The sequence below is a fragment of the Sycon ciliatum genome, chromosome 4, assembly GCF_964019385.1.
Source record: "Sycon ciliatum chromosome 4, ocSycCili1.1, whole genome shotgun sequence".
Classification (NCBI taxonomy): domain Eukaryota; kingdom Metazoa; phylum Porifera; class Calcarea; order Leucosolenida; family Sycettidae; genus Sycon; species Sycon ciliatum.
In genome coordinates this window covers 3,321,747-3,336,988 of record NC_088646.1, presented here as the reverse complement: position 1 = coordinate 3,336,988, position 15,242 = coordinate 3,321,747, and the positions used below count along the sequence as shown (strand labels likewise).

Below are 15,242 nucleotides of genomic sequence, written 5' to 3'. Positions count from 1 at the left end.
TTCATTGCGAAGAGCTGCGCTTCGGTCCTCTGAGCTGTGCTGATGAGCTCCAACAGAGCGAAACAGTTGCTGGCCACAGACTTGAGTATAATTTGTATATAGATGCTTACTTAGAAGTAGCGATTTCGGCGGTGTTAGTGATGAAGTTGGCTGTTCCTACCTGAGTAAGCCAAGTGCCGCAGTCAAGTGTGAACTTCGGCCGGAAGTGTGTGTTTCACGTAGGAACAATCAACTTCACTGTATAATGCTATTCTTACATTAGAAACGTCCTCTCCATGTAAGTGTTTATTCCATGAAGCTTGTTTCATGTGTCGTACATGTATCCGGTCGGCCCGGCGTTAGGCCCCGGAGCCGCGGTACTAAGACTGTTACATTAGACATGCCGGGCGGTGGTGGCCGCAACATTGGTTACATTGGAATGTTCCGACGCACACACACACACACACACACACACACACACACACATGTTCTCACCCTCGAGACTCACATCTTACTGGTTGACATGATGACCGATTCACCAAGGAATACTTACTACCAGAAGGACTATCAACAGCTTTCTTTGAAGGAGAAAAAGAGAGAGAAAACGTCGAGCAAGTTTCGGTCTCGGCGGTTTCGGCAAGTTCTAAGTATATTGCTCTGCATATCAGCAAAAGGAGAACCGATCTCCGTTTTCTTATACCTCTTGTAGTGATCTCCGGCCTTCGTTTTCAAATTGTCCACCTTGCTGTGCACACTCGCCGCCGTGAACACGGCATCCTTGATGCCGAGGTGCTGGACATACTCATCGAGTTTGGTTGCGATCTGACGCTCTGCGACAGATCACTTCATCATGGTACCACTTTTCGTTCGCTGGTATTCTCCCCAGAGCTCAATGAGGGGACACTCAAAGATCGTCGGTGAAGAGAACCTTCGGCATATTGGAAAATACTCTGGAAGAAACATACAGTTCCTGCTGTTGACTTCAGCTTGAAAGAAATGTTGCCTTGTACAGGGGTACCGGAGTTGCGGAAGCCTTGCAAGTAACTTTTACCCTGAAGGAGAGGAAAGCAGAGAGAAGAGAGAGGGTACGACTAGTAGAAGACTAGAAGAGAAGACTAGAGAGCGGGGAGAGCAAGGCACGGCTAGCAGAGAAGAGGCCAGACTGAGCAAGCGCAGCCTTGGTGGTCTAACTATTCTTACTATCGAGGGGAAAAGGGGTGCATGCAGTAAGTGAGAAAAGGGTGAGCAGGAAAAGGAGTGCATGCAGTTAGTGAGAATAGGGTGAGCGGGAAAAGGGGTGCACGCTGTCAGCGAGACACCCTGATGTGCTGTTACGACGGATTCCAAGCGCTCCACGCGCTCCAGGAGGGCCTGGATATCGCTAGTCAGGTCGTTCAAGGTGAGAGGAGCTGGTTGTGGCGGCGCAGGAGAAGTCACCTGGTCCGCGTTGGCGGAGCTGTGCCCATGGGCATGGCTCACACGTGACCTCGCTCTCCGATGTTCCGGAGTATTCACAGCCCGCGGCGTGGTGGATACGGGTAGAGAGCTGGGGGACCATCAGCATCAGTTCCATCAGCGCTTGCACCCCGTGAGGTGCTCCTTGTCCTCGGCATGTCAGTCGAGGCAGGGAAAATGTAGAAAATTGACAACTGACGGACAAACCAGTGAACAGTCAAGTCGTCGGAAAACAGAAATGACAAAGGAGTTTTCTGCAAAGCAAGATTTGGAAAGCACGTGTGGGAGAGTGACGCGCACGATGCACATGCACATCAAGAGTACATAAACCAGAGTGTGCAACTCGGGATGGTTCCTGTGGGAGCGTAATTCGTGCACTACGTCATTTCTGACGGCATGGTAAGCCACAGGTACGGTGAAAAGTTGCGTAACCTGTCGCGGTGGTGCAGGTCACTGAGTTTGTCCTGATTTCGGTTTTTTGATACGGATAGCCTGGTGACTTTACTTGTCGGTGGATGTATGCAGCGTACACAGTCACACAAAACACCGAAATCCTGAAACAGGACGTCTAAAATCAAGCAAACTTGGCTGATTTCCGAGCTATGAAACATGAAAATTTGAGCTGTACGCAAGTCGCGGCTTGGCTGACCTCATCAGGGTGACGTAGTGCACGAACTGCGCTGTTTCAGATCTGATATGCACAGTTGCACACTCTGGTCTATGTACTCTTGGCGCATGTATAGCAAGGACATCATAATCAGAGGATGCATGATCATCAGACTAAGTGTGAGTGGTAGATGTTCCATGTTCGTTAACAGGGCTTAGCGCACACGCTAAACCACCATAGAAGGTCAGCAAGGGTGTAACCGGGAAGACAGGGGTCAGCAGTGAGTGCATGTGTACGTGTGAGAGTGAGTGCATGTGTATGGATGTGTGTACGGGAGTGTGTGCATACGGGAGTGCGTACGGGGCTAAAAGGGGTCATATAACATATGACGCACTTTTTCAAGTAGCGTGAATACGGCCTAACTTGAAAAAGCCCTAAAGGTCAACTCATGCGCATCACTATTATGCCACATTACAGCTTTCCTTATCATGATATCATAAAGGTCAACAAATGTGTACAACTTCTTTGTCATCTTACAACTTTAACGTCTATCTACGGTGCAAGTATGCGTAAGAGCCAAACATATTCAAAATGAATAAGGTGTGTTTAGTTGAGGCCAGAAAAGGAAGATATTCTGTCACACATTTCTGTGTATGGAAGGCAAAGAAATACAGGGCAACCCCTCATGCTCAACCCATGAAAATAAATACAGGCAATAAAAGGCCATTAAATAATGCAATCTAGCCACATGGAGACATAAAATTTAAAACCAATGTGCCGATAGTACGGCTACGACCAGGGGTGGATCTAGGAGGGGATCCAGGGGTTCTGCGGAACGGCCTAAGTTTCGTAAATGTACTACTGGCAACCATATGCATGTCCATGTACATGTACCGTAACGTACCGTTGATCCGCCCCCTCTCTAATTGCCGCCCCCTGTTGATTTTCTGCCTGTGAAGCGACGATCCACGGTACTTTACGGTGTCAGCTATTCAGTTTTGACTATGCTGGAACCCCACAGAAAGATCGCTGGATCCGCAGCTGGCTACGACACATGTGCTATGTCAGTATGAATGCCTGACTATGCAATATCCATACTAGATTGCTAGAACCATACATCCACACAGCACTCTCAGTTAACCGTCTCTAGACTACTAGTACACAAACCGATCGAATAAATGAAATATCCGAATTTTCGGGCAAGACCCAATTTCAGGAAGATGGTCCTTGCCCGAAATTTGGATATTTTCTTTCTTTCTTGATTGATCGGTGTAGACTAAATAAATAAAAACTGATAGTGTTATGAGTGTGTATAGATATGCGGTGAAACCTGTCTAAGACGACCGCTCAAGGAACCTTCGCAGTGTGCTCTTTGTTCCCAGGTTGTCTCTGTATCCAGGGCCATTTGACTGGAAAAGCAACCTTGGTCTTGGTTGCAGTGGTTTCTGGGACAGGTGGTCACTTTTTGCCGAGTTGTCGCCTTGACAGGTTTTACTGTGGTGGATGGCTACAGTGGAGTCTACGTACGTGTATCTTTAGAAGTAGATTGCTAGAAGTAACGTTGAAAGGATGCATTGCTTTTGGCGACCGGCTAAACTGATTTGACGTGTGCCGTATTCTTGCTGCGTGCATATACCGGGTCTTCACATTGGTCATGTCCGGCTTGTGTTGGTGTCTGCTTCAGGATGATCAAAAAAGTTTGAAGGCGAAAACAAGACAGCGAGTTCGACCAAAGCTGGGAAAGATTGACATTGATTACCAGAAGCTGCACGATGCCTTCTTCAGGTATGCTCGCACTAGGAACTTATGTTGCTTTCTTTGCTTTTGACATGGTGATTTTGATTTTGACTATAGGATACGGCCTGACGCATATGCAGCTGAACGCTCTATATTCTTTGCTTCTCTTTCCTCAGGTGGCAGAAAAAGCCGAGACTCACTTTGCACGGGGACCTGTACTATGAGGTAGGCTATTATGATCTCTATCTCTCTCTCTCTCTCTCTCTCTCTCTCTCTCTCTCTCTCTCTCTCTCTCTCTCTCTCTCTCTCTCTCTCTCTGTCTCTCCTCTCTCTCTCTCTCTCTCTCTCTCTCTCTCTCTCTCTCTCTCTCTCTCTCTCTCTCTCTCTCTCGATCTGGGTCTTGCTCTTTCTCATTTTTTGCCTTTGTTGGGCCGGTGCATTCTCCTCAGTTTTGTCTCTCCCAAGTCGTGGAACAACATCTTGAGCCTTGTTCTCATCCAGTTCCACTAGTTTCACGTATCACTTTGAAATGGGATGAATGTGTTGATGCCTAGGACAATGGCTTCATGAATTAACTTGAAGGATTGGAAGTCCTTTCACTAAAAGTGTATTCTAGAAATTGTAGGTCCTCTATCTACGTGTGGCTCAAATGTTTTTTGTCCTCCTAAATTCCTAATTCTGAAATTCCACCAGGGCAAGGAATTCGAGACCAAGATGAAGGATCTTAAGCCTGGTGATATCTCCGACGACTTGAGGACAGCTCTTGGAATGCCAGTTGGTGCTGTAAGTGCAAGAACCTTTCCTCTGTCCTGACTAGTTTCCAAATAGAGAATGTTCCTTGTTGTTGTTGATTTTTATTTTGCTTCGCAAGGCCAAACGGGCAATGGTGCCCAATTCTATGGAAGCGAATTTCAAAAGGGAGAGAGCTACGGGGAGAGAGAGAGAGAGAGAGAGAGAGAGAGAGAGAGGGGGGGGGAGGGAGGGAGGGAGATGATAAGCAATTTTGTAGCGTCAACAGAGCGATTTTGCAGTGTCAATAGAGCGATTTTGAAGCGTCAACAGAGGGAACACAAAGAGTTCATAAGCGCACAAGCACGCAGAGAAGAGTAAATGACGTGGTGTGTGGACGGGAAAAGTCAGACAGAGCATTCATTGCAAGGTGTAGGGGATGGAGGCAAGCTTAAATTGCTGGGCAGCCTTGATCTCCCTTACACTCCTTGGGAGAGCGTTCCAGGCCAAGGCTGCCTGAAAGGCCAGGCGAGATCTGCCGGCTTCTGACTGTGCCGAGGGGACAGTGAGGCCCCTGGAAACCTGGTGCCGGGTGGTGCTGCCAGCTGATGGTGAGAATAGGTCCTGGAGGACACTGCTGGCTTTCCCATTGACACAGCGCCACACCAGGACGAGCCGCTTCTGGGCGTAGCACTCCCGAACTCTGTACAGGGACATCCGTTCGAGCAGAGGCTGAGCCGAGGTGTGAGGCGGCAAACCGTATACCGCTCTCGCCGCTCGGTTCTGCAGGACCTGAAGGCGATCAAGCTGCGAAACCTTGAGGGAGGAAGAGAAGGCGTTAGACCCATATAGGAGGTCAGGCATGATGACTGACCTCACATACTGGATGCGACTACTGAGGCTCAGACATCTGCGGGACCGCCACAATGCTCCAATCTTCTGCACAACTTTCTTCGCCATCGCGTCAACATGGGGGTCCCACTTCACAGCGGCGTCAAGAGTCACGCCGAGGTACCTTGCTGTTGGGCTCAGGGGAAGCTCTGTCTGGTTGCAGCGGACAGCGACATGCTGACCCACATTGCGTTGTGGTACAATTGACAGGACCTGGCTCTTCTTGTCATTTAGTAGCAGATGTCGATGCTTGAGCCAGTCAGCGACGTTGGTGACGGCCCCTGACAGGCAGGCTGATGTGGCTAGCACTGATTTTCTGTGGCAGTGCACTGCAATGTCATCGGCAAATTGCAGAGATGGAGCAGGATGGGCTATGGCAGGGACATCACGGGTGTACATGCTAAACAGGATCGGTCCTAGGACCGAGCCCTGAGGTACACCAGATGAGCACTTAGCAGCAACACTGTAGGTGGGGCCAATGCGCACTTGCTGGGTTCGATCGCTTAAGTAGCTGCAGAACCAGCGAAGGGAGGCATTGTCCAGGCCGAGATCGAATAGGTCCCGGACCAGTTGGCTGTGATTGACCTTGTCAAAGGCTTTTGACATGTCGATTAGGCAGACGCCTGTGGTCAACTTGTCGTCCCGGGCCTTTAAGATGGCATCTGTTGCTACAACTAGGGCGTCCTCTGTGGAGTGCTCACGGCGGAAGGCAAACTGAGTCGGTGGTATGGCACATGATCGCTCCAGATGTGCAACAAGTTGCTTCTGGACTATCTTCTCGAGTAGTTTGGATACGATCGGCAGGAGCGACACAGGACGATAATTTGCAGCTACCGATGGATCGCCAGCTTTGAAGAGAGGGCTTATTACAGCATGTTTGAAAGCCAGAGGGACTTCACCATGCCTCAGCGATGAGCTGAAGAGCACTGAAAGCGATGGAGCCAACAGGTCAGCGCAAGCACGTAGCAGACACCCAGGAATCCCATCACTGCCTGTGGCTTTGCAGGGATTTATCCGTTCCAGGAGGTGCTTGACCTCATCTGGGGTGGTTGACTGGAAGGTCAGCATTGAGCCTTGCGGCTGTGGACCAATGGGAATCTGGAGCTGCGCCGGACGGGACGGATCATGTACAATGCTGTGGAAGGCATCCGAGACTTCTGTGATGTCGCACGTTGGCTGATGATGTTGACGAGAACGGCTAGTGACAGAGTTGATCACGGACCACATCTTCCGCAGGTTGGAGGAGTGATCACGACACTGCTGTTGGAAATGCTGATTGCGTTTTCGCCGGTAAGCATTTGAGGCTTCTGCACGGGCTCGCTTGTACTCCTCATGTAGATGCACGTTAGTCTTATCTCGTAGCCACTTTCGGTGAAGTCTATTCTTGCGCATGTTCAGTTGGAATAGATCACGGTCGGACCATGGCGGGGGAGTCCTCCTGGTGGAGATTCTGACTTCACGCAGGGGAGCGTGACTTTCGAGAGCCGACATAAACTTGGCATGCCAGCCATTCCACATCTCGTCTACAGTTGCAGCAGGGGGAAAGGAGTGGAGGCTGCACGAGGCAATATCTTCACGAAATGTTGCAAGGTTAATGGCCCGGATCTTGCGGGTGAGGCGCACTGATTTTCGCTGCAGTGGGTGTTGCGAGGAGGGTAGAGACAGACTTGCATGCACAAGGAAGTGATCGCTGATCGTGCAGGGTACAACTTCACAATGACTTATAGTACCCACGGTGGAGAGCACTAGATCAAGCAGCGTTCCATCCGGACATCGGGGTGTGACTCGTGTGGCAGACTGAACATAGTTGCGGAGCTCATACGATCCGATAAGGTCCCAGAAGCGCTGGTGAGGACGACTGGTCATACATTGAGCCAGATTGATATTAAAGTCACCCACCAGTGTCATTGATGGCGTGATCGTGGCAGCATTGTGGAGGACTGTGTCCAGGTGGCCCCAGAAATCAGCAGTTGCATTTGGTGGGCGATAGAGGCAGCCAACGAGGTGCTGGTGTTGCCCTCCGCCAATAGCTATCCAGGTAGCCTCCAGGTGGCTATTGTGCAGATCAGAACGATAGGTAACTGGGAGTGATGTCTTGTAATAGAGGCATGTGCCCCCACCCTGGCGATCGGGCCGGTCACAGCGAACAACACTGTAGCCGGGAATACAAATTTCGCCATCCGAGATTGTACTATCCAGCCAGGTCTCAGCAACGCCAACGACGTCCCAGTTGTGCTGGTGGGCAAGGCTGTCCAGTGCATGCAGCTTGTAGCGCAGGCTGCAGATATTCAAAAACCCGATGTTGAGGCTCGTGACGAACAGTTTGAGGTTGTTGCAGTTGGTTGTTCTTTGGGAGCCCCGGGACCTTCGAGGCTGGAAGGGAGTAGCATTGGGGTTTAGCAGGGGTATATGGCTGGCAGCAGACATCACTGTTTGCTGACTGGAGCCACGCGCTTCGCAGCTTGGTCTTCAGCGGGAGAACCACGCTGGTGGGGTCGTGACTTCTGCCCAGGGGTCCGAGTTAACTCAGCGCCGGGTTTGGGAGAACTGTCGCTGCTGCTATTGCGGCGGCTGCTGCTGCCGCTCCTGCCACAGTCGTTTCCGCTGCTGTCGCCGCCACTACCATCGTCCCTGCTGCTGTGGGCATTGTCGTTGCCGTCGCCACTGCCACCGTCACTGCTGCTGCTGCCGCCACTGCCACAGTCGTTTCCGCTGCTGTCGTCGCCACTGCCACCGTCACTGCTGCTGTGGGCATTGTCGTTGCCGTCGCCACTGCCACCATCACTGCTGCTGTGGGCCTTGTCGTTGCCGCTGCTCTTCTTGGGTGGATTGAATTTCCATGTCCTGCAGTAGAGAGGCCGAGGCCAGAAGTTAGCAGAGGTCACAGTGGCCAGGCAAGCTGCATCGATGGTGACCCTGGCGGATACTTTGCCGCTAGCTGCCGTGTGTACATTGCATGAGTGGACATCTATGATGTTCCCTGTGGCTGCTACAGACCGGCGGTGCACAAACTCCGTGAGACCCTCCATTGTGCAGGTGCTGCTAAGGTTGCCAACAAACACTACTGCTCTCCGGCGTCTTGGTGGGGCTGCAGCGACCAGCTGCCAGCTGTCGTCATTTATGGCATCCACTTCCTCTCGCTCTGTGTTGCCAGTTTCAGGTTCAACACTACCTGCAGCGGCCGGTAGGGTGTCCTGGTTAGGCCCAGCGTTGGCAGCAGTAGCACCGAAAACGGGCTTGACACTGACAGGCAGGAGTCCAGTATCCCCTGCATCAGACTCAGAATACTCCATTTCTGTGTCCCCAGAGGGCACTGTCTTGGTTGCGTGCCAGGGTGTGGCGGCGCTACGGGTACGGGGTTCAGTGTGGGTTCCCACGTGTTTTACCTGCTGGTTTGGCAGTTTTGCACTGTCACTTGCGCGTGGCTTTGACTGTCCAGGACTACTGGTACGGGTACTCTTACTCGTAGTACTACTACTACCTGCACTCTTGATCTCCTTGCCCAGCTCGCTTTTTGAAAATGGTTGCTTGACTGCCATAATGGCGGACTCCTTCAATAACTTCATTTCTTGCCTTAAATCCAAGACCAGGCCGGCGAGCTCGTCTACTCTCCGCTGGAGGCGTACTTCGTTGTTTCTGGCCTCACTGACGAAAGCATTCAAAGTATCTACAAGGCTGACCACGTTGTGATGTATTCCGGGAATGCTACAAAGTAGCTTCACCTGCTCCGCGCTTGAGAGCTCACCCATGGCGCAAAGATTCTCGTTGTGCACAACCTAGCTACCTAACTACACTACTGCAACTGCTGCCACTACTACTACTACTACTGCTACAACCTACCTACTTACCTCCAGTCCGGCCTAATGCCGGCTGGGCTGTCCAAAAGGTTTCAAGAACTGGAGCTCAAAAACGCGTACCCACCACACAGGTGACTAGTCGGTCCTTTGATGAATAAAACCAGTTACTGTAAAACCGGAAAGTCTAACGAGTCACAAAGTCTAAAGTTGTAACGACCAATAGGTCTTTTGCCAAATAAGACACGCACTGACTTGGCGGGGCACGCGTACTGAATGCGTGACCTGTGCACGCGATGCATGCAGTGCATTCCTCGAGCGCGAGCTCTTGTTCCAGAACCGCAACTATCAATCACCGGTTTTGGCGTGTACTTGCCCACGTGCAAATGTGACTTTCCTTCTCTTTTTGTTCGTGCCTTTACTTTCAGAAACTAACTAACTGTTACTTCTTCAAGTGATTGCGCTCGACATTTTAGAAGATAAAAGAACAGCCGCTGGAGATTCTCTACCTGGTTCTTGTAAAGTGTTCAGTTTTGTTATCTAGGACATCTTCCCAGCTTCTCTAGTCATGGGAAAAGGCGATCACTGCTGCGTTCCGCAGTGCAACAGCGACCGACAATCGGACAAAAATACTTTGTTCCACGTCTTCCCTGGTAGCAAAGAAACAAAAACTGGAGAAGCTAGAAGCGTGAGCAGGACGAGTTGGACACAAGGAAGTCTTGGATTGCCGCCATCCGTGGAGATGAGAGGGACTGTGTGTTTACCATCATGCCCTATAGTACAGTGGTGTGTTCTAACCACTTCACGGATGAAGACTATGTCCAAGGGACAAAGAAGTCGGGCGCAAGGCTGAAATCTACTGCTGTTCCAAGCGTATTTGCATGGAAGAAACCCACGAAGAGAAAGTCTCGCGAGCGTGGTGCTTCTCCTCCTAAGGTAGCAAAGGAGCCCAAGTCAGACGCTGCAAAGCTGAAAGCCACTACGAAGGAAAATGCCAAGCAAAAAGACGAACTTGAAGAAGCACTGGCTGGTATCGACGATATCCAAGTCGACTTCAGCCTGAAGCTATTTTCTCTAGCTCGGTTTGAAGACTCTGACTCCGATATGCAGTACTACACTGGGTTTCCTTCACTTGCTGCATTTGATGCATGTGAACAATTTCTTCACCTGGATGATAAGAGCGTCATTTCCTTTCGCAGCAAACCCTTGGATGCTGACTCACGGAAAAGGAAACCCGGTGCTGGACGGAAGAGCAAGTTGGCTTGGAGAGAGAAGTTTTTCCTTACCATGGTTTGTCTTCGCCGCAGCACAGACATGCGAATGCTGGCTGATCTGTACTTGATAGATACTGGGACTGTGAGTCGCATCATCACAACAATGGTCAACTACATGCACCTGCGACTGGGAATGATTCCAATCTGGCCGCGTCCTTCCCAAGTGTCAGAACGATTGCCCGATGTGTTCAAGGACCTGTATCCCACAACATTCTTGATCATTGATGCCACAGAGCTAAAATGCGAAGTTGCGTCCAATCTGCCTGCACAGTCCCAACTGTACAGCTCGTACAAGACACATACCACCTTGAAGGGCCTCATCGGAATGACCCCAGCAGTGGCGTGCACCGAGTCTTGAAAGGGGGGTTTCTAGAGTTGGTAAATTTTTTCTGGAAACACACTGTATAATTATGTATTTGTGCACATGCGCATCCCCCGAACATCCCGTCAGAGATAACGGTGAGGGCTAGGGAGGAGGGGGAGGGGGGCTCAAGATCAGGGGTCCAGGGCACGAATTAACACTGCTGCTGATGAGATGTGTAGTGGGGCTCCTCCGACTGTATGCTATCATCATGATCATGCCGGCACAAACGCGTCTGAGAGGGAACCAGGTCTAGGGGTAGAAAGGACAGAAATAAGAGTAATGTACTAATGAGGAATGGAGGGAGGGGACGATGTTATTATGGAAATGTTGGTACATGTATCACCGGTAGCAGGATAAAACGGGTTACCTTTTACATACCAGCACTTTTTTGCAAAGAGGGTGCAAAAGTCAATGCACTCATATACATGTTTGTCATATTGAACACGTAAAAGTAGTTTGATAGGCCTAGCCACCCTGGCTACACTACAGTCCGTAACACTATGTCTATGGTACTTCACTAGTACATAGTCCACTGCAGCTCCAGGCAAGTCTGTTTCATCAAAACAACACTGCTTATATTCGACGTACATGTACATGTATCTTTCTTTCTGTTCATATGACGAAGTTTTCAGCATGTATTGGCAACGTTCCACATGATTTCAATTTTGTGGACCTTGCTTCGATGGAAACTCGTGGAAGAAAAGCGAATCCATGCGTCCTTGAGTCGCGGCCGGAGCAGCGCTTCGTTCTGAAGTAGTGCAAGTGGATCATGGACGCACATTTTTACGTCTTCCAGTCGACAACGTTTTTGACGAACATCTCTGCTGCGCACATGAGCGAGAACGAAAGCCCTGGAAGTCTGTGGATCTATGTGGAGATCTTGATTTGAGTCACCTGTTTGGAAGGAGATATCGTCAATCATATTCTTGAACTGACTTGCATCGCGCGTGCTTGACTCAAATTTCGAGACGAAACGAATTTCTTGAACGTCATCGCCAATCCAGAAGCGGACCAGAGCTAGAGATCAATCTCTCTGTCACCAGTGTGGCTACTCTCCACTGAAGAAAGAGAGAATAATGTATTTTGAAGTTGAACTGCATGCAAAGCAACTCTCTCTCTCACTTCGAAATAAGGACATAGTGCACTAGTGACTGTACTGTATACTGCCCAACGATCGACGCGTATGCACGATAACCAATCCAGTAGGCACATTTTTCCTTTGGCGAGATTGCCCGAAAAAAGGTGGTTTCCAGACACCAAAAAACTCATACGGTGCACGCGCCTGCCCAGATGGTGTGTGGCGTTCATCTCCGAGTTGTTCACTGGATCTATCAGTGACCGCAAGCTAACGATCAGAAGCCATTTCCTAGATCTTCTCCCAGCAGCCGGCTATGGGACATCGATTATGGCAGATAAAGGATTTGACATCCAGGATCTCTTAGTGCCGTATGGCGTCAAGTTGAACATTCCCCGTTCAAGCGATCAGGACACCAGATGGCCCTAGAAGACGTTCGGAAAACGCAACAAATCGCCAAGTTACGAATTCATGTTGAGCGTCTGATGGAGCGGATCAAGGGGTTCAACATATTTTCCAAGATTGTTCCAACAACTCTTTTCCCCATCATCAATCAGATATGGACAGTTTGTTGCCTTCTCACAAGGTTGAAATGTAAAAAAATCGAAAATTATTGGTGCGGCTTTGGCCGCACCTGCCGCACCGGTTCCGACGCCCCTGATCAATCTATCGGTATCAGCAACCCACTAGTTTCAGTGAACCACCATTCACACTGAGCGCGGTACAGGTACAGTGCTGGCAACTGAAATCCGACCCCCTTGCCGGCAAGGGGGTCGGATTTCAGTTGCCAGCACTGTACATCAAACCACAGCTGGAAATTTGGTCGTAACCAAGAATGTAGCGATAAATTACAGATTTGATAGGTAAACCACTTGTCATTTTGAGTCCACTTTACGCCCTGGGCTTATTTCGGGCATGGGCGCTAAAACGGACTTGAAGAGTACACTGCCTAAAACTGGGCTTATTATCGGACATGGGCGTTATTTAGGGTGGGCATATTTGCGGAATTTTACGGTTATCCCTTCTGGCTAAATCCTCACAGGCTCTTCCATGAGAAACCGCTCCAACTCAGGACAAATCCTTGTCCTGAAAGAGGCTCGTCACGAATGCATCTGTCACCTCCTTCCGGTGAGTTACAAGATGGAAGCATGAAGAAGTCAGGGTAATTCTCCTCAGTTTTTTCCACAATTCACTGCTACCCTGACTACGAGTGAGCCGCTCGATAGCTATGGTTTTGCTATGGAGTAGCGGTCTTGCAAACTCATCACCTTCCCTAGCAGACTTCGGCAGTGGTAAATCACAGAAGTGCTGGCTGGTAGAACACTCAGCGCCAGCAGGTTGTTGGCTGGCAGGTGATTCTGAGGTGGCGTTTCGATCATCACTTGCTGTTTGCGAGCTTGACGCTGCCAGCTGCGGTTGGTCAGCTATCGCCACAAATGGCCGCTTTCCAGCTGGAGGCACATCAACTTTATCCCCCTCGAGCTGGTGGTAACACAGCACTGAGCCGAATGGGACAGCGCCCACCTTGGGCTGACACTTGTGCACCTCCTCTCCACGCAACAGCAAAGTTGCAATGGGGTGCCTGCGGCCGGTTGCGGTGTCAAGTTCCTCACACTTGATCTCTTTGGTTGAAGGACCTCTCGCCTCATAGAGTGAGGATGCTCGCCGGACATTCTCACTGTCATCCATATTCTTCGACGGATCCGCTTTTTCAATTACGAGTGAAGAAACTGGCTGTGCGACAACTTGACGAGGCAGAGGACCCCAAGCCTGCTTCTCAGTTGTGCAAGTCTGCTCTGCTGGTACATCCTGCTGCTTCTTCGCACAGTGCTCGATGCTTAGGAGCAGTGCGACGAGATGATGGCACGAGCCAGCAACTCCAGCCGTGCAAGAGCAGTGTGCATAAGCGATAGACATCAGGTAAGTAAGTTGTAGCAGCTGCTTCAACTAAACACTCAAGTGCATAACTTTCTTTCTTGGACTGGGACGCCCAGCACTTGGCTTTGATGAAGTATCTGGTCGGGGTCTCAGTAGACATTGCAATCTTGCATCAGGTCACAGAATGTATGTTACTCCAGAAGAAGAAGTTGAATCCGCGGGTGAAGGGCTTTTCACGGTAGCATGCTTGCCGCAGGCTTGGAGGTGATCGAAAATCACACCAAGGGATAGGTCATTTGGCAAAGCAGAGCTGGATGTGTCCCACCCTGTTTCAGGAAAACTAGGACGAGATATAGCTGCTACCGTGGACGATGTGCTTATTGCATCACTATGGGCGTCTACGAGCTCAGCGTCAACAATGCTCTGAATGGCAGCACTCTTCTGTTTTCCTTGCCGACGCCTGCCGCCAGATGTATCTGGTGTGCGCAGTTTTGGATCGTTGTGGTAGAACCTGGCCCTGAACAGATGGAGGAAGTTGGAAAGCAAAAACATGTACCGATACAATTTTCTTTTCCTTTTGCGAAAAGTTAGTTGAAGACTGCATCCCGAAGTGGTACTTACCGTTCGAGCAACTCATCTCGTTTCCCGGACACTCGGGCTCCTCTAGCTCGCAGGTACGTCTTTAACTGGTTCACCGTCCATTTTTCAAACGACTCGTTGTCCGGAGGCATCACAAACCGAACATTGGGATCTTCAACTTCATTTTCAGGCACAGGACTAGTTTCAACGTTCCCTTCATCGCAACGTACCGCGGCAAGAGAAGAAGGGCTCGGCTCATGGCCCGCTTCATCAGCCATGTTACATGATGTATCAAACTCACTGCAAAGGCCCAGCGAGAAGTAAATCACAACGAGATACTTTCTAAACAAACAGCGGACAGCGATGAAAAAGCGAGAATAAAACAGAAACCCTTCGCTGTCAGTTTTTTCGATCCAGCAGAGCCACTTTTTTCTGGCCACGTGGGCGAGTACACGCCAAAACCGGTGATTGATCGTTGCGGTTCTGGAACAAGAGCTCGCGCTTGAGGAATGCACTGCATGCATCGCGTGCACGGGCCACGCATTCAGTACGCGTGCCATGCCCCGCCAAGTCAGTGCGTGTCTTATTTGGCAAAAGACCTATTCTTTTTCGGTATTTGAAAAAACCCGTTATCGCTAAGATGTCTGTGTAAAGATGCGCATACGGATGGGTGGCCAGGTAGCCATCGTTAAACTTTCTGCACGTAATCATGCCAAAATTACAAAAACATTAAACGTTTTGGTCGTTAGACTTTCCAGTTTTACAGTATATGCCCTGCAGCAGATTGCCAATAATGAAATGATGTTTAGAAGCTTAGAACACGCATAGGCTGGGTATTCTCATGTCGTCGTCGTCGTCGCACCATCAATAGAGTGTCCAG

General features: G+C 50.1%; 1 protein-coding gene across 12 annotated transcripts in view; it reads left to right on the top strand.

Annotated features, from left to right (window-relative positions):
- The window catches only part of LOC135813929 (splicing factor 3B subunit 2-like), a 44,476-nt gene that overhangs the window by 20,807 nt on the left and 8,427 nt on the right, over positions 1–15,242 (top strand). For all 12 annotated transcript variants that reach the window (XM_065326969.1, XM_065326966.1, XM_065326962.1 and 9 more), the window contains 3 exons: positions 3,726–3,826; positions 3,955–4,003; positions 4,472–4,561. In XM_065326969.1, the coding sequence (XP_065183041.1) occupies positions 3,726–3,826; positions 3,955–4,003; positions 4,472–4,561 (240 nt within the window). The remainder of the gene's footprint in view (positions 1–3,725; positions 3,827–3,954; positions 4,004–4,471; positions 4,562–15,242) is intronic.